This window comes from Stegodyphus dumicola, chromosome 1 (genome assembly GCF_044657685.1).
Source record: "Stegodyphus dumicola isolate Sdum_Otavi_A_Nest chromosome 1, ASM4465768v1".
Lineage (NCBI taxonomy): Eukaryota > Metazoa > Arthropoda > Arachnida > Araneae > Eresidae > Stegodyphus > Stegodyphus dumicola.
In genome coordinates, this window is record NC_140768.1 from 100,945,213 (window position 1) to 100,965,390 (window position 20,178).

At 32.3% G+C, this 20,178-nt stretch overlaps 2 protein-coding genes across 6 annotated transcripts in view; one reads left to right on the plus strand and one right to left on the minus strand.

Annotated features, from left to right (window-relative positions):
* The window catches only part of LOC118189769 (putative RNA-binding protein 18), a 63,502-nt gene extending 54,267 nt beyond the window's left edge, over positions 1-9,235 (plus strand). Inside the window, exons 6-7 of one of the 5 annotated variants that reach the window (XM_085818293.1) lie at positions 6,360-6,437; positions 8,059-8,390. In XM_085818293.1, coding sequence (XP_085674419.1) covers positions 6,360-6,437; positions 8,059-8,170 — 190 coding nt within the window. In that variant the 3' untranslated portion in view covers positions 8,171-8,390. Of the gene's footprint in view, positions 1-1,522; positions 1,800-3,762; positions 3,986-6,359; positions 6,438-8,058; positions 8,391-9,014 lie in introns of those variants that run through there. The other 4 variants (XM_085818306.1, XM_035360432.2, XM_035360433.2 and 1 more) reach the window with 4 other exon arrangements.
* Positions 8,386-20,178, minus strand: part of l(2)05287 (WD repeat-containing protein l(2)05287) — an 86,277-nt gene continuing 74,484 nt past the window's right edge. Inside the window, exon 19 of the mRNA XM_085818285.1 lies at positions 8,386-8,502. Within this exon, the coding sequence (XP_085674411.1) occupies positions 8,404-8,502 (99 nt within the window). The 3' untranslated portion in view covers positions 8,386-8,403. The remainder of the gene's footprint in view (positions 8,503-20,178) is intronic.

A 20,178-nucleotide genomic window follows, 5' to 3' on the forward strand; every position in this document is an offset into this window, starting at 1 on the left:
TTCGAATGAGGCGCCCATCAAATAAAATGGAACTAATTGAGGCTATAATTGTTTCCTGGCATCATGTAATAACGAAAGAAGAGCTTAAAATTCTTGTCAGCTCAATGAAACGTCGATGTGAAGCTGTAATCAAAAATAAAAGGTACCCTACTAAGTACTGATAACTCACTGTATCAGGACTTGTATTCCTCTTTACTTGCTTTGGAAACATGAACTGTCCTGACTCGGAACAGGGAACTTACTAAAGCTATGTTCAATAAATTGCGAAGTAGACAATACACACAGGAAGGGTATACGAAACCCTTTATTTTTCTATCTTTACAGCGATTTCCGGAACTTCGGAATACAGAGACCAACCACTTGTGGTCTGAACGTAAGAATATAAAAATACTAACTAAAAACTCTAACTAAAACTAACTTTGGATTAATATACAAGTGCCTAACTTCAAGATTGGCCGTTATTTAACAAAAATCCGTATGTAGTACAGAGAGCTGCTAAAACTGCAATACGTTTAAAATTATCAAGAGGATTAAACCTCTGGCCTTGAAGGCAACCAGCAATCGAGTAAAACTACTATGGCAAGCGGCCTGCTTCTAATAACTCCTTCCTCTCTCTTGCTTGGCAAAAAGCCACAACTTCAGTACTTGGCGTTAGCAAGACAATTTGCATAAATAAGTTAAAGCTTTTAATTCTGGCCGAAAGTAGAAAATAAGAAGTGATAGTAAAGATTTAAAATAAAATAAACATTAGTAAAACGTAGGATCCTTACAACTGCAATCATCACTATCTAATGTATATCGATAACTATTATCATTTAACTTTTTTTGTATTGCAAATAATTTAATTTTGTGTTTTGTATTGATCTCAGTAATAAATTATCTTTAAAATGATATATACAAGTTTGCATTTTGTGAAATGTAACATTTTCTATAAGCATACAAAGTTTAAAAACATAAAAATTTCCAAAAGTGTCTACAATTTTGACCACTACTGTATATATGGAAGAAATAAATATATTAAAAAAGTCTAGATAGGGACGGATATGCATTAAAAATAATTTATAAATGTAAAAATTTATAAGTAGCATACTTTGAAAGCTTAAGTTCTGAATTTGGTAATCTTTTTTCTATAACATGGTTTTTCATTTGCCTGCATGTTTACTTTTTCAATGCATTGGACTTAAAGAGATTTTGTACCTAAACTGTCAAAATGCAATCTTTAAAAAAAAAATATAAAAAAAAAAATAAAAAAAAATGCTTTCTATGCTTTTTACATGAATGAGGTACTTTTTTTGACATGGCATAATTCAGAAACACTAATGCTTTTACATGAATGAGGTACTTTTTTGACATGTCATAATTCAGACACACTACATTTAAAAGCTGCTTCAAATGGTCTGAAATGGGAGTTGGAAGGTTGTATTCAATTAAAAATTAAATGAAATAGTATTTGGCTTTTATAACATTAATTTCACTGTCTTTTATGAACCAATTATTATATTTCTTTCTTTAATTTTTATAGCTATTTACAGTCACCTTTTACACTATGCATAACTGGAAAGTCTTTGCCAGGGCCGAAGTGCATGATTTACTGAAACTTCAGATGATTTAATGCATGGAAATTCTATATGAATCTTTAAATTTCTGTCTTGATAATTTTATTTTCTTATTATGAGGCTACTTAAAAACTTCTTTCCCAACTGCCATGTTATAATGGGAGGACCTTCCGACATCAGGCCAATGTGTTTGCAAGAGTTTTAGTAAACTGTCAAATTCTGTTGTTTTGTAAGAATTCTGCCACCAAATTGTAATTGACAGAAAATTTTTGTTTAATTATATTTTCAAAGTAATTGAAATTGCAGAAAAAGATTTCAGTATTTGATTAATTAAATTTGAAAGAATATAAGTACATGTTAAAACCCTGCAGATCGTCAGAAAATGAATTCTTGCTTCCCCTTTTCGCAAAACTAAATTTATCAGAATTCTTATTATTATCATATTGCCCTAGAAAGCAATTTTATTTTAGGTGAGCATACTTCCTAATAGGTGCCTTATATAGTTGATGATTTCTTCAATGTAAATAGTGGCGTATAAACACACCTGCTGAGTGGGAAATATTTTAAAATTTCTAAATTACTACATTGAAACTGAAATGATTAAATTTAATAAAACTATAAAACCAAAAACTGTTGAAACACATCAATTAAATAGGAAGCATGGTCACATGACAGTTTAATTACAGATAACACAACTGCAGATCTTTTGCACATTCTTTTTATCATGAGTGAAATTTGAGTTGGAGCGCAACAGTCCATTTTAGGAGCCATTCCCTTGGTACGATACAAATGTGCACGTAAGAAATTCGCAAACAAGACCTGCAAGGTAACCAAGCTCTTCACAGTAGGATGCTTGATTGGAAAGTTAAGGGTCATAATTTGCTGAACTATGATTGGTTACTCTTCGAAATCAGAAAGACCATGAACTTAATAAATGATGTTACAAGTATTTTGCCAATCATCAGAGTAGTTAGTTCTATTCTGCATACCATTTTCCTTACCCCCTTTTAGTAAAATCTGTAGTTTTTTTTTTTTTTTTTTTTTTTTTTTTTTTTTTTTTTTTTTGGGGGGGGGGTATTTTCCATCGAAACTATAGAGATTCTGTAGTAATTGAAATCTATATACTTCTAATGATTGAAAATGAAAATAATCAAAATATAAGCTGTGTAGAAATAAAGACTGGTAACATCAGTTGAAGAGCTGTAGCCTAAATATATATAATTCATTTTATATTCATTCTTACTATATCATACATGTTACTGATTGGCATCTGCATGAAGTGACTTGAGTAAAAATATCAGCTGTCAAGTTTTTCAGTGGAAGTTGCACTATTCATGAGCTTCTAAGAAATGAATGGCCAACACACAAAAACTTATTAAAAATTTTGAAAAATAATGTCATCTTCAGGAATTTTGTCACAATCCGTAAACATCCTACTGAATATAACAGCATCGCTTGACACCAGTACAATGATGTGGTATGACAGCATAGTCATGGAATGAGCACAATGGTTCGAGTTGTCTTGCTATGGTCGTCTGTTCTCGAGCGAGTGCAACAATGGCTGTTTGGCTGAGTTGATTTTAAACTGTTGAGCAAGATGTTAAGTTTTTTAAACTGTTTTTAGATTTTGGCATTGAGCTTCATTGATTTAAAAATTTTATTCTCACTATGTCCATGAGTTTAACTTTTGACACTGTAAAGAAAACATGAAGAGGATATTGCAGTTTGTGATATAAAAACTGACTGGGAAGAACAATTTTCATTTATGCATTAAAATAGTTGCTAAGCCTGTTTGTTTGATACCTGGAATTTGTGTAGCAGTGATGAAAAAATTTAACCTAGACTGACATTTCAAACAGCTGCATCGTGATCTCAACAGCAAATATCCTGCTGGATGACACTTGTGAAAAGCATTTATCAATAATAATAATAAACTTTCACATTTTATATTACACCCAAAGAATTTTTTAAATATTTGTGTTTTACCTTTATTTATTAAAGATGATCTTCACACTTACGCCACATAAAATTCATCAGCAATATCACAAAATATTTAAATTTCTGATAGACAGTTTCATGTGGAGATAAAAGTGTTTTATTCTGTACAGCATTGCTACTGCCTGCTTTGAAAACATGTTTTTAATAAAAAATTCGTTAAAGTTTTACAAAATATGAAAGAGCTAATAAAACAAATTCGAAATTTCAGGTGCTGATATTTGGGTGTAGGACTATGTTATTCAAAACTTGATGGATGGTTGTTGGGTTAAAAAAAGAAAGAAATATTTAGCAGGCCAACAATCCTTGTTACAGAAGAGAGATGATGAAATGGAAACTATGGTGAAGGCTTCTTATGAACTTTCTCTGTTTTTTAGCCCCCAAGAAAAAAACCTATTCTGACAGAGAGGAGATAATAAAAAATAGCCTTTTAATATTTGCCCAAAATGTTGATGTAAAAAATATGGTTGATAAAATATCTTTGTCTAAAAATACCACCATGCATCACATAGATGACATGGGCCAGGATGTTGGCACGCAAATTGTCTCTGGATCAGTGGCGTAGCTAGGGTATGGCAAGGAGGGAAATCTGTCCCCGGACGCAGCATCCAGGGGGCCGCAAATTCTTCAGTTGTCCCCGGGCGCTGATAACCGTAGCTTCGCCTCTGCTCTGGATTACAATATTTCAAATACTATTCATTAACTTGAAAAGTTAAAATGATGGATGAAATTTGAAATACTATTCATTAGCTTGAAAAGTTAAAATGATGAATGGATGAAAGCTGTAACATCACAGACAATAAATATGCAGTTAACCATATTTGTGCATTACATGAACGATAATTTTGATATTGTGGAAGAACTTGATTTTTGCCAGCTAGATTTAAGTGAGGTATTTCATTTTGAAAGAATTTAAAATGTAAATGAAGTGAACAAAGTAGAGTGGATAAAATTAGATAGTGTTTACACAGATGGTGTGCCTTGCATGGTTTGGCAAGATAAAAGATTTTGTAATATTGCTTGAATTATAAATATCATTATATTATCTATCCAGAAGCTCTTTTTGTTAAGGACTTAAACCTGTCTTCTGCTGTTGACTCTGTATTGACTCAGTTGGTCAAGTATGAGCTGGAGCTATGAGTCGACAAGGATATCATGAGCTTTTCTTGGAGGATACGGAAAAGGATGGAGAGTTACTCCTTCAGTGTAGCATACACTGGCTTTCCAAAGGAAGTACACTCACAAGATTTTGGAATTTGAGAGAGTGTGTTTTAAAATATCCGGAAGAAAACAATGAACTGCCCAGTGAGTGCTTGCTAAGAATACAAAGAAAATATTATATTTTTCATACTCTAGTTTATCATATACCTTCTTTTGCGAACAAACTTTTGCTTTTTTTGTCTCAATTTTGAAGGGGGGGGGGAAATCACATTAATGCAGAAAATAGCTACCAAAATCAATAATGCTTCAAACTATGATGGATTTAAAAATTTAATATTTATTTTTCAGGATTCTTTCAGTGCTAGGTTTGATGATTTTAAAGATCATAAAAAAAAGGGTGATCTTAACAAATCCTATTTCAATTTCTCTGCAAGATGTTAACTGCTATCCAGCTGAAATCCAAACTGAAGTTATGGACCTACAGCACCACACTACTCTGAAAAGCACATATAAGGAACTTATTTCAACTGATAGTGTTTGAAATTATATGAAATTTTATCCATCAAGCAATTTTCCAAATTTACACAATATGGCTGTCAGATATGTTGTATGTTTGGATCAACATATGCTTGTGGACAAATATTTTCTATTATGAACATAATAAAATCAAAATATCATTCAAGATTAACTAATACACAATTTTATAATAACCTTCAAGAATTAATCCTAATATACCTTGACTTGGTAAAAAAAAAAAAGAATTAAAAATTCAAAAGCCACAATAATTAAGTACTGACTGTTTAATAATTATTTACTGGAATTACATGGGAAAAAATGTGCTATTTGCATAAAAAGCCCATAATTAACCTATAAATAAAATTTTTTCACCTTTTTATATTTTTTAATATGTTGGAGAAGTTGGAAATAGCACACAGAATCCCCCCCCCCCAGATAATGCATGGAGGTAGGAAAGGGAGGAGGGGCCAACCCGCGCTAAAAGTGAAGCACTGCTTTGAAGCTTGGGTCACCAGATGGGGTGTTCTTTGTTTACATTCAGAAGCTCGCTTGACAAGATTGATAGTATTTCGACACACGACAGTTCCATAGAAATCGAAAAAGGGACACTTTCACATGAAAGAAACATTCATAGTGTGATGGACGATAGCAATTTGTATAGTTTAGTGACATTTACGCAAAAATCGCATCTTGGTTATTTTTCGATAACTAACAACAGCGATTTTGATTATAAATTTGTTTTATAAAATTCTAAGCTGTTGCACTAGAAAAATATAGATTTTAAGAAAAATGCTATGCTTAAAGAATGAAAAATACCTTATGGTACATTTAAAATTGTATACGTCTTTCGATACCCTTGATAGAGTATTTGCTACTTTTATTTTATTTTCCAAACGTCAAAATGTTTTAAATAAAACACATTTTTTTCACATCCATATATTATTGTAACATGTACCTTTTAAAATTTTTGAGAGGAGAGGCTTTACTGCTGCTCATTTTAAACCCATCGTTTTAATTTTATATATCTGAAAAATAATTACTTTGGGCTTACACGTTTTATAAATATAAAATTATGTATGTTAAAATATTTGTAATTAAGCACATAGGTCAGATTAAATTTTTATTAAATAGAGTAACGCATGCAAGGGCTATCTGCCTAAAGAGAGAGATGCCATCGTGGAGGAATTTTGAAGAAAAACTGACCTTTGAGTGGGTATTGAAAATAATACTTATAATTTTCATTCAAATTATATTCATATATATTTTTTATGTAAAACTTTCAGGTGTATGCTAAATTAGTGTAAATTACTTTACACGAAAAATATAGTGAATGCACAGAAATTAAAGATTTGCACATGCCGGAAATATGTATGGGTATTTATGCATGTGCTTGAAAAAAGCATGCATCTGCGTTTGACAAAATACTTAAATATTCATTAAATTATTTATAAATGTTTTGAAATGAAGAATTTATTCACTTATAAACAACTGTGAAAGTACTGTGAAGAAATCTAATGATTAAATGTATCTAATTTATAATGATTATAAATGTTATCTAAATATATAATAACCTTAATATTGAATTGTAAACATAAATTGAAATCCTGTTGACAAATACGTTATAAAACTATTTAAGCAAGAATTGTTCGTATTGGAAAGCAATCTGTTAAAAGGTATTGTAAAGCAAATGCTATGAGATGCGCACTTAAGAACGTAATAAAGAGTTTTGGAATATGTATTGTTGAAATGAAGGGTAAAAAAAAAAAAATCTGATAAGTATAATTAAAAGAATTATTCCCTTTACATTTTATAATAACTCAGTTACAAGTTTTAAATAATACTTAAAAAAAAAAAAAAAAAACTTATTTTATTCTCTTTCAGAAATGTTCAGAGAAAGTCAAGTACTATTTAATACCTATTTAATTATTAGGAATTAGCGAATAGAGCATTAATTATAAATTGACTTACATTTTTCGATTTAAAAGATGCCTCAGAAGCCAAAAAATCATGTCATATTTAAGAAAGTATTTTAGGAAGAAGCTCTATAAATAGAAAAGAAATAATGCATAATTTTAATATTAATAATACAATAAACTTTGATCTTAATTTTTGTACCTTAACCGAATAAAATCGAATTACCTTAATTTTTTTTCTAATGTAATTAACGAAAACTTGTGAAAATATTTCATTCAAATTAAACCATTCTGAGAAAACTGTCCTGTGAAAAGTATAGCATTTAATTCCGTTCAGAATGAAATGTTGTTTAAAAATATGTTGTTTTCACATACTTAGGACTCTGAAGTGTTGTAGAAAAAGAAAATATATACATTTATATGTATATTTACGACGTAATTACAAAATATTTACATCCAAACCCGTCAAATCCCATAGAACTCAATGGTAAATGACCCAATGTTTTGGTCACCACGTAGGGATCGCCGGTGCTTCAGAGCAGGGTACGGGAGAAACTTGTTTAGGGCGACTCCATCTTACTTCCTACCTCCACGAGATAATGACACTCTTCCTAAAACGTTTGGTCGCCTCTGTTCTAAGATATCCAAATTAAGGTACAAATTAGTACAAAGAGGAATTTTGGCCTCTGAAAATTGAAATTTATGGTTTTATTCCTATAATGAGAAGCTTAGAAGAAATTCCTTTACTGACGTGTTCAAAATTTATTTTAAAATTTTGGAACAGAGTCCTACCCAACATTTATAAAATTTCAACAAGAAGCAAGATTTAATACTTTTTCATAAATTTGTCAGAGTGTAGGGAAAAAAAGTCAAACTAAAACCGCCAACTATTAATATACACCTGTTTTTACAAATAGGAGCCCAATCAATGGACGATTGCTGAATGCTGGCAGCTTGACCTGGTTTGAATCTAGGAGAAAGGGCTCGTTGCATGGGTGTTTTCATAGTATGAGTAATGTATCTGTGTAACATTAAATATGAGCCAGTTTCTGTTAGAAAATTGTTTAAGAAGACATTCCTCCTCTGAAGCAGGTAGTTGATGTTTGCTTGTTATGTTCAAACAACTTAATGTAATTTTCTATGAAGAAAATTCTATCATTTTGACAGACTGGTAATTCTAGTGTTAATTATTAAAAATGTCTGCTATTATAGGAAATTTTTAAATTATAGATACAAACAGACGCTTGAATTTTTTCTTGCATTTATTGGACTAAATTTTGTTTGGGTATCAAAAATGAACTAAGTAAACTTGAACAAAGCAAAATCGGGTCTTGTAAAGTAGGACATGGAATAGTGACCATCTGAAATAAAAGGAAAAAAATACATTATAAATATTCAGATAAAACAAAACCACATACATATACAAATGCATCATTTGACTGCCCCCCTCCAAAATTTATATTAGGCCGGTTGAAATTGCACATCATATGCAATCTTGACGCTTCATCTTTTAACAAGTCTAATTTGTAACACAACTAGTAACAACACTTTAATGACATTTCCACATATGAATGGGCATTCTTGTTTCAGTATAAAACAAAATTTGACAATAAATTGATCAGCTATGAATATATGCAAATGAACACATTGTATTTATTTGCATATTTTTCCCTCCTATCCTTTTTGCATGATTTCAAAACTTCTGATTTAAGGTAATAAAAATGTATGTACATTGTGTAAGTAAAATAAATATTGAAATTAAATTATTTAAAAGGCTTCTTTAAAAGGAGAAACATTAATTGCTAGTAAATCTATACAAGTATATACAGGGTTGCCACTCAAACAGGAGAATGAAATTCCCTGACTTTTCCAGGTTTTCCAGGTGCATTTCAAGAAAATTCCTGTCTATCCGCGTAATGTACGTTGGCTACGCTAAGAGGTAAATTATGGTATTACTTGTATTGTGTAGCAAATTCACTTAATTATTCAATAAATCCCAGAGGACATTTATTCTTAATTATTCTTGGTATACTTTGTTTGATAATTTTGTTTACTTTTCCACTTAAGAAACTTAATAAAATTTAAGATTACATTGGATAATAAATGTATGTTTTATTTAATTATTACTCATGATCATCACCAGTTCAACACAAGGCTAATCCGGTCCTTATAAATCACAACCAATGCTAAATAGTTAGGTTAGATTTTAGGTAAATTTAATTTGTGTGAGGTATGTTCTTAAAAAGCACCTTAACACTTGAAAACACAAATATAATTATAATAGTTGTTGTTTTCTCCATTGAAGATTGAGATTAGAATCTTCACAATCTGGAATAAAATAAGGCTTTTTTTGCAGACATTCTGCAGCTAAACGAAACAAAGAAATCTATTTTAATAAATTGAGGTATTTTATATTTAGTCGCAGCATACATAAGAAAAAAATATGTGTTTTAAATTTCGTGATGGTATGTCATCATACTGCTAGAATTAATTTCAAGATTATGCCAGAGAAAATTTCCTGAAATTTAGAAATATTATTTACTAATAATTAATAAATTTAGAGGGAAGAAGCATCATTAAATTATACGAATAACATAAAAATAAAGATAATTACTTAAAAATTGAATTAGAATAATCAACGATATTTTAGCGAATGACATGGTTAGCCTAGATGACAGATTACTATTTTTTATTTTACTGCAAAATGGCAAGGTATTTATTAAAAAGAAAAGTTTAAGAAGATTTTGCGGTAAAATTCTAGTATACGGTAAGGCTTTGGCACGATTTTGAAAATTGTCGCCAAGACCAAAATGACCCGTTTACTGCGCATCATCATGTCGCCAAATCCATACATGGAGATTATTTTAACCAAAAAACGTCTATGCAAAGAATCTCTAATTCTTTGGTCTATGTAAAGAAGAAACTTTTCCATACAAGTAAAATGCTATTACGCCGCTAGAATGCGGAGGGAAAATTTGCCAAGGGATTTGGCAACGGAACCTGGCGGCCAGAATTTCCCTCTCCGCGATGTGTACCGGAAATTGAGAAACGTGTTAAGAAGAAACGTTCTTTAACAAAAACAAAGCTACGAAAATCCGTTTTTAAATCATTGCGAAAAATCCAAGAAGAAACGTTTTATCAAAGGACGTTTCTTCTTGGATTTTTCACAATAATTTTAAAAACGGATTTTCGTATTTCCCCCCCCCCTGAAAATTACTAACCTATGAATTAATTTACTTGCGCCAAAAAATATTTTCTTTTAATTTAGAGTTTAACTACTTGCGCTAAGACTAAACTTCACGGTTGCGGTGCCGTGCGCTACAATATAGCAAGTGGTAAAGTGTCTCATTTACGCCGCTCCGCATCTGCGAGTGCAATCCAGAGCTGTAACTCGAGAAATAAACAATCTCGTTGTTAAGCGACGTGTGCACCATGTTATTTTCATTTTTGCGATAAATGCTTATCCACGTGGTGTTCACGTCGCTCGCAGTTTGAGACAAAAACATCTCGACGTGCGTGGCACGTCTTTTTAGCGCAAGTGGTTAAAGAAATTTTAAAGGATATTCATTTAATGAACTCTTGATAACGTGACCTTCGAACTTCGACACCGGTTTCCAGCTTTGGCGGCAGATATATCACGCATGCACAGCTGTTTCCCTCTATGATGGAACGGAGCCACGTCTGTTGCAGAGAGGTTTTCCTTCTTTACAATATATATTCTTTGATACTAACCTCCATCGTACCGTATACTAAGATGAAACCCATTTTGTTTTATACGAGAACAGGTACTTTCTTTAGTTCATGCACTGCACATGCGATTCTCGAGAATACTGGAAACCAAAAGTTGCGGGAAACTTGCTTTGCCTTTCTAAAAGGCAATCAAATTGGAGCTGCGAAAATTGGCTCTGTGCCAGCAGACACTCACGTGATAGGCAATTCGCCAAAAAAAGTTATCTCTTCCGACGTCGGCGCAAAAATCGCTTTTTTTGGTGGGATCATTGTATGAACTTCCCTGACTTTTCCAGATTTTGACAAAAATACTTAAATTCCCTGACTTTTCCCTGAATTTTTTGGTCAATTTTCGAATTCCCTGACTTTTCCCGGTTCTCCCGGTTTTCCAGGTAGCGTGGCAACCCTGTATATATGTTTTTAATGTAACCCTCTGAGTGACATGACTGGTTCTGTCAGCTAATGAGATTTTTTTGTTACTTGATATGTTAGCTTATAATTTAAAGTATTTTGGTTTCTTACTTTTTTTGATAATGTAAATGTCATCTTAATGAATGTAAGTTTATGAAAATACAGACTAAAATAAGTACAAATTTAGGTAATAAATTCTGTTTAGGTCTTCATGACCGAACCAAAAAACCCATGCCACTCAGTGGGTTCAACCAACTCTTTAGAAATCATATGCTGTACAGTTTTTCCATTCCAATATTCAAGAGGTTAAATTAATAAAAACAGGAAAGAAATATATAAATAAATATGATTTCTATGCTCTTCTTTTAACTCATGGCTGCCATTCAGTGTTTATTCCTATCTGGCTATGTACTTACACTTCAAGGATTTTACCTTAAAAAAATATATATATATATATATTAAAGAAATCATCATTCTTCAGTAAGCATGACTAATATTTTAAGTATATTTAAAATATACAAATTCCTTTCTTTCAGGTATGGAAAGTTTACCTTTCTGTGGGGGGGGGGAATCACCTTTTTGTGAATTATTATTCTAAGCTCTCAGAACTGCACAAAAATTTGCAATTAAGCTTAAGAATCCTAATACGCAAGAACACTCACGATTTAGCAAAAAGATCTCAAATCACAATAACTGAATTTTTGCTCTTTAAATTTTGAAAAATTCAAATTCTGATTCATAAGGGAAATTTTTAAAAAACCTTGCAATTAAAAAAAAAAAGTTTTCTTCTCTTCTGACAATTTATGATTTTTCAAAATTGAAATTTGAAATTTGTTTTTCCAATCCAATTCAGCAAGGGAAATACAGTGACTTGGGGTAATTTGATCATTTAAAATAAAGTATCAAAACAGTACTGAATAAGGAACTGAAATTCCAGTTCACAATATTTAAACTCACTGCTTTTTAAATGATGAATTTTGACAAAATTCAATGGCTGAAGTATCTTCAAACATGGTTAGCAATTGCTTTAAAAAATAAGAATTATATAGCATGGTGTTATTCAATGTAGTTTTATACATTACCACATAAAACTGTTAAGAAGATACTACTGACATGCAAAATGTAATTTTACAAACTTATCTATCTATTAGTATTTAAAATTTTAATAAAATCTTGGGGAACCATTTTTGATTCTTCAGAGGCATAAAAAATAACCTTAATGCTTAAAACTAAAAGAACTGCTCCATTTCTGAAAAATTTTATATCTGTTTAGCAACCAAGCACTGTTAATTGAAAGATGTTATTGAAGAGCTATTTTAATTTTAAAACTTTCAATAATTATAAAGCAAACATTGCAGGAGATTTCAAATAGGAAATCGAATTTTTAATGTTTGGAAATAAAACTGAAAAGGTTTTTATATTTTTCCTAGATGTGAAGTTCTCATTTAAGAAGTGTAATTTTCTGAATCAAGACTATATACTAGCATGAAGTTTTCTAGTTCAGTTAAAAAATATACATACAAAAATTTATAAAAAATGTTCCCCATCCCCCTTCAAAAATGAAAAATCTTTGATGAGAAGTTTGGATCAACTGACCAATCTTTAACTATTTGATCATTAAGATATTTATATACAGAATGAATACATAGAGTGTGCACAATCTTTTGGAAGAGATAAATTACACAAAGACAAATCAGAATTGTGTAACAATACAAAGTTGAAAAAAAAAAAAAAACTTGGATAGTAATATGTACAGCACATTAGTTCTTTACTGTTAATGTTTTGTCCAGATTGTCAAGGACCAATTAAGTGGTCCATATTTCATGCTTCTTCATCTGGACAAAAGGGCTCCATCACTAACAAAATGATTAAAACCACTGAGTACTGGTAGTTAAAATGGAAAATGGGCTGGCTGCATGGTTACTTTCTGTGGTTTTCCCATGTGTAATGTGAATATGAACTAATTTCCCTTAGAACATCCTTCACAAAGGCATCCCTCCCTTCAGGCAGAACATCCTTGTGTACTTTGCCATATTCGAATAACCTAACCTGGACAAGAAGAAGTTGCCACATATTCCTGAAGGATGTTTTGCCATAGTTATTGACTAATTAATAGATTCTTCTGTTGCCACGTCATAATAGTATGATTCCAGCACAATGAAGTCCCATCCATCTTAGCAATGGTGATTGTCATCACTTAAACATGAAATTTAGACATTAATGACTTAGATGTGATGTTTCTGTTCTCTAGCCTGCAAGAGTACTAGAATTGATTATACCTGAGGTTACATCAAGGACTAATGTACAACATCACAGTTCAAAATGCTGAAGATGATGTAGCATATATTTCTCTAGATGCTTCAGACGTTAGAGACAAATTAAAAATTTTCCAAAATGTATAAGATGTTAAGCATGTGTTGCAATTCAGGGCCATAACTCTGAACACCTTCAGTAACCATGATTATTTCACATTTTAATAAGAGTTATAAAAAGGGTTTTGTTCTCTTACATGCTGCTCTTATTCCTTCCTCATCTGTACATAAATACATAATTGCTATGTAAGCATGACCCTATATTGCTATGTAATTGCAATCTGTACAACTTAACTCCTCTTGGAAGTTTTATGTGCTTAGATGAATCACGTTATACCTTCAGGTTCTTAGTTCCTACTCATGATTAAAAGACAAAATTTTAGAAGATTTTACATGAATCTCAATTTACACAGTCAAAAAGTAATATAATAGTTATCAACCAATACATACATATTAATTTTATTACAATACTCCTACACTGCCGGTCATCCAAAATGCAATACCACAAAGGAAGCATTTTGAACATAAAGAAGGCTTGAATCATACAGATTTCAATAAGACATGCAAGTCATATATGTGAATAAATATCACATAGAAGCACTATAAAAAGGAAATATAACAGATGGTTTTTAATACAGGAATGAAGGAATTTTTGCAAGCATCCACTGCTGTGATTATTATCTTTAATTTTACATCACAGATTGCAGTTGCAATGAATGTTGAACACCAGACATAGATAAATAAATGGCATGATGTTGTCTTTTCAGATGAATCTCAGTTCTATGAACAATATCATGGCCATATGAGAGTGCAGCAACACACATCATGATTTCTGGAGTTATAGTTTTGGATGCCATTTGATTTTATTCCCTGACTTATCTAAAAATGCATTGGTGGCACACTCAGTGCCACTGCTACATTTCTAAAATTTTGAAGCTTGTTGTCCTTCCCTTGTTTTTAAAGCTTACATGTGGCCAAATTTCAACAGGGTAATATGTGAACATATATAGCACCTTGTCAGGGGCTAAGTTGTCAAGCGGAAATGTCTGAAGAACCTGAAGTTTTTAAGTATATGTACCTATATGTAGAAATATAAAAAAGGACAAAGCTAAAAAGTGCTCTGTGTTGAAAATCAGTTGCAGACACTTAACCGATACCAGTTAGCTGGCAGGATATTTAGCCAACACGGACATTTAGCTGACAAGAACAGTTAGCTGATAATGACTAACACTTTCAGATTTTTAATACTTTCACATTTTATTACTACTTTGCTCAACACGTCATGCTATATTCATTCCTGTATAAAGTTGTTTCGCTTCTCCCACTTATGAAATTTCCTTTCCCTGCCAGTGATTCGCCCTACTCCTTTGCCACGCTGGAACTACTTTTTTTTCTGAAATGCTATTTACACGTTAGGCATCGTATATTTATTAATCTGGAATAGAGCTCTGGCCCAAAAATTCATGCCTCTTGGCCGGCAAAGAAGTAGAACAACAAACAGAGGTAGATTTTCGTGGCGTTTAGTTTATGTAATTATGACAAAGCCAGAGGGCTACGTGCCTAAGATGAGGGATACCTTTATGGAAGACTTTCTAAGGAAAAATGGCTCATATACATGTTACACATGGTCAAAACCACGAAAACACCCATGAAGCCAGTCTGTTTGCAGGATTCAAAATTCGGACCGAACTACCAGAGATCAGCGACTTTAACACTGGGCCTAATAGAAATAGAGTGACCATTTTACTTGATATATAACCAGTCTCTTCCAATGAAAATTGTTTTTTTAGGCTAGACCTTTATAAATGTGTTGCTAGAAAATGAGAAGAACGTTCCAAATCTGAATACTGAAGTAAAATTCACTATTATGCTTTTAAAGAAAATATTGGCAGTGGAGTGTTAAATTACCAACTCTATTTTATTTTGTGATTTAATATAATAAAAAAAGAGAATTTTCCAGATTATGTTAACTGATGAGAGATGCTTAAAAATCAATATCACCAGGCAGTTCTTTTTATCATTAAGATAAAAATAAGCAACTCTATTAAAGTGTCGGAATCGGGCATCGATTAATTAATCGGGCATTTGGCCACTATGATACAATTTCAAATGTTAATACTGAGAGAGCTGAATTATTACATAATTTTTATGAAGAAAAGAAAAATGATTGCATATACTATATATATTTATAGGGAAGAGAGATGATTGTATATTATATACACTGGTGTGCAAAAATTAAGGACGAGACGGTTTTTTCAATATAACTTTGTACAAAAGCTTTCCAAATCAACACATTTAATACCGTAACATCCCCAATAGGTAAGGACATGAGTAATGTAAGCAACACTTACTAAAAGAGAAATCAGAGGGATAAAAAGAAGCTTTATCGAAAAAGTAGCATGGAGCGCAATGCGACTGAAGGCCGAAACATCCCTGTGATGGGTGTCCAGCAAGAAACATCCGGTCTTTAATAGGGGATATGATCTCCCCTGACTGCTAGGCAGGTTCCACAGCGTCTGCCCATGCTGAGAATGAGGGTGTCAATGAGTTGTTGAGGCATTGCTGCCCATTCGCCTTGCAGCGCCAATCGAAGCTCCGGAATCGTTACTGGTGGTAAAGTATGAGCTGCCAAGTGTCTGCCTAGAAAATCCCATACATGCTCGATGGGATTGAGATCCGGAGATCATGCCGGCCAATCCATACGTTCAATATCCTCACTCTCTAAGATCTATTCAGCAGCTACTGTGCGATGACATGGTGCATTGTCGTCCATGAAAAGGAACTGAGGACCCATAGCGCCTCTAAAAAGACGCACATATGGAAGAAGAATCTCGTTACAATAACGGGTCCCGTTGACTGAACTTGCGTCGAAGATGTGAAGGTCTGTACGACTACCAAGCATGATGCCTCCCCAAACGAGAACACCGCCACCTCCATACCTGCCCCTTTCAATGATGTTCGAGGGGTGATTGTGGCTTTCCCGCTCTCTCCAGATGAGTATGCGATGCGAATCGCTACTCAGACTGAATCTGCTCTCATCTGTAAAGAGCACTCGTCCCCATTCAGTGTCTCTCCAATTCCGGTGTTCCCGGCACCACAGTGAACGCCTTCTTCGATGAGCAGGCGTTAGAGGTACATACCGTACAGGGCGTTGTGCAAACAGACCACCACCGTGCAGTCTTCTGGCTACGGTAAAACGCGATATCGGTCGTCCAGTCGCCTGTGTCGTGTGTCTAGCGATTTCTTCCACTGTCTGCCGCCTGTTTCTTCTGGCCTGTAAGGCAATATACCGGTCATCTGCGGGTGTGGTTCCTTGTGGACGACCACTACTAAACCCCCGGATAGCTGTTCCTGTAGTTTGAAATTGTCTCCAAAGTCGTGAAACGATGCTGTGAGCAATTCCGAACTCTGCAGCCACACTTGTCACACTGTGGCCTTCCTCCAACTTCCCAATGATTCGACCTCGGGTAAAAGCATCCAAATGTCATCTAACTGATTGATTATTCACCATTTCTCACTGAGGCAGCAACTCGGTGTGATTTTAACTGCTATACGGCGTCTCTTTGCCAGAAATACTGATCTTACACCGACAACATGCTTTATACTACTCAGACACTCCCCCATTACGTCTACCTGCATATCTGCGCATGTGCTACCGTACATCACCTTACTTAATCTCCTGATTGGTCTTTCTGTCCGCTCTGCCTCTTCGTTCAGCTGATATGCTAATTTTTCGACTTCGTCCTTAATTTTTGCACACCAGTGTATATACACAGATGTACATATGCTAGAGTTTATGTATTAAGTTCCGCCTACTAACACACTTTGTTTTATATTGTTCTGCTGTTCGTAACCTCTGTAATAGGGCAACACTTTGTTCTGCTATACTTAAGCTAAAAATAAGCAATTTGTCTTATGTAAAAATCTTGGAATTAAATACGCAGTTCTCTAACATCATTTTTACTGACCACGTATCTCGCTTAAAATGTTATTTAAAATGGTTTAAGTTTAGAGAAATAAATTGTTGTATAATGATAATTTAGAAGAAAAACATTATAAATGTTAATTATATATTTGTATTATGATGTTCATTCCAACAAGTGGTCTGCCACTGCACACAGTTTTTAACAATCCTTCACTGCCCATAAGGTTGTATTAATGATTGTCATTCTCCCGATATTATATTCGCCATTCCATCTTTTGATATGTTGCTCATCAAACACATTTGATTGATAAGTGCTAAATGAATGGCCCAGAATACACCACCCATGGCTATGCTAGATAAACTTTGATAACATATGCAAGCAACATGGACTGACATACCCCAAGCATAGATGCACAGTCTCTACTTTTAATGCTGATGCATGTCAAAATAGCTAATGGCATAACCCACTTATTTCCTGATGTCCTGCAAGAAAATTGGTATTTTCTGTAATTTTTATTAATGCACCATTATAACCCTTATATTATTTATCCAGTATAGGGCTTTCATATCTCTAGTCCTCCATATAGTCTTTCATATCTCTAGTGCTGTATCTTGAATGGTGAGCAGAATAATTAACCTACAATCTGCAAATATTTGCTGACTACTAAAACTCCCATTCTGGAAATTTTCTGGATTTGTAGGAAGTTATATGTATTATGATAGTGAGGCTCTTTGTCAATGAAATGATTCTCCTAAATTAAAAACACAAACTTGCAGAGTTATAAAATTTTTCATGCTGGAGACATGAATAATGTGCAATGTCCTCACTGGGATTTGAACTCAGGACCTCCTGAATATGCATTGAGCGTGCTTCCAGTTACACCATGAAGGCATGCAGAAATGAGGGAGAAAATACCTTATAAACTTAATAAATTTATTATAAAAAATGTCTCTTTGAAGATCTCAGCAGTTTTTAAATTACCCACTAACTATTTTACTTTTTTCTTCATTTTTTTCTTTCTACTTAAAGAAATTCCCAACATTCTCAGTCGCATAAAACTTCTTAGCTGGCTCCCATTATATTATTTTTTCAGTATAATTAAAAGATTAAATGCAAAATACACAAATGTAAAAATTTCTATTTACATTTTACAAGATTTTTCTTCCTCATTTTCCTTCTCCTTAAAATGGATCTTAATTCCCTTTCCCTTTAAATTACACAATTTATTTGATCAGAAATATTTCTAAAAGGGCATCCTGGGAAAGCAAAAATTTATGTATAAAACATATCTAAAGTAAAAACAAATGATAAACTTCAACTTTAATTTCAACTATGATGAGTATGAAAGTGGAAACATAGTTAACATGAAAATATTTTAAAATGATTTGTAGTAGCAATTAATTTCTGCTTTCAGGTAATCTTTATAAATTTGATGATGAGAAAAATCTGTGCCATACAATATGACATTACTTCTGACAGGAAAAAATGAACAAAATTTATGACTTGTAGTAAAAGAGACATAAAATTTCACATTTAGTTAACTTGGCTCATCATTAAAAGATTTAAAATTTCAAAGTAAAAAACTGCAATATAATGATCTTATATAATTTTTTTAACTAAATGTATTTTATGAGCAAAAAATAAGTAGCAGATTCAAATAAATAGAAACAAGAACTAACAGTTACATATTTAAGGGTCTACAGCAGTGGTTCTCAACCTATTTTGCCTCATGCACCTCATGCTAGAAGATAATTTTCTCAAAACTTGAAAAATACATACGTACCTTTATTTACATTTATATTAATTTTTTAAGTGTTTCATAAATCAAAACAACAAAAAGCACAGAAAATGTTGATAAATATCAAAACTTGAATAGAACTAGTTTTTTATACTCATAAATTAAAACACTAATGCAAAATAAAAGGCGGCTGCACTCCTTCCCCAGTTAAAAATCTATGGTCTATAGTTATATAAAACTCTTCAGAGATGAAATTTTATTACACATTTTCTTAATTATTAAAATTCTTAGAATTTATGCTTTAAATGTTTTCACAAAATTTTCAAAATATATACAGTTATAGAGACTGAAATATACAACTCAATAAAAGAATGTTAAAAGTATAAAGTTTTATTTCATATAAAGAAACTTTGAAGGAAAAATCACTGAAAATTCAACACTTCAAATAAATTTTCATAACTTGCTTAAAACATATCAAAATGAAATTTTGTATGATTAACATTTTGAGTTTTTCTACAGCTGAAAATGTGGATGAAAATCATACAATGAGGGGAGATGGTAAATTATAGTGCTCTAATTATTGTACTGATTATTAATTATGGAAAATTATCATAGTAATCATCATGTTCAGCTGGTAATTTTTTTTACAACCTTAAGACTTGTATTTTACTATAGATAGTAACACAAGAACAAATACTCTTTCATATATCAACATCTTTAAGATTCTGTTTTGAAAGTTTTGACAAAATCTTCTCTAGTGATGTCAGATGATTCATACACTCAGTTGTTTATTAGCTTGATTTCTGAATATCAAAATGGAACTAACAAAGACAAAATGGATGGAAAAAAATTATCATAATTCTTCCTTTGCAATTAATCATGTGAAATGCTCCTTGATTTTCTTTTGCTTTTTTTTTATGG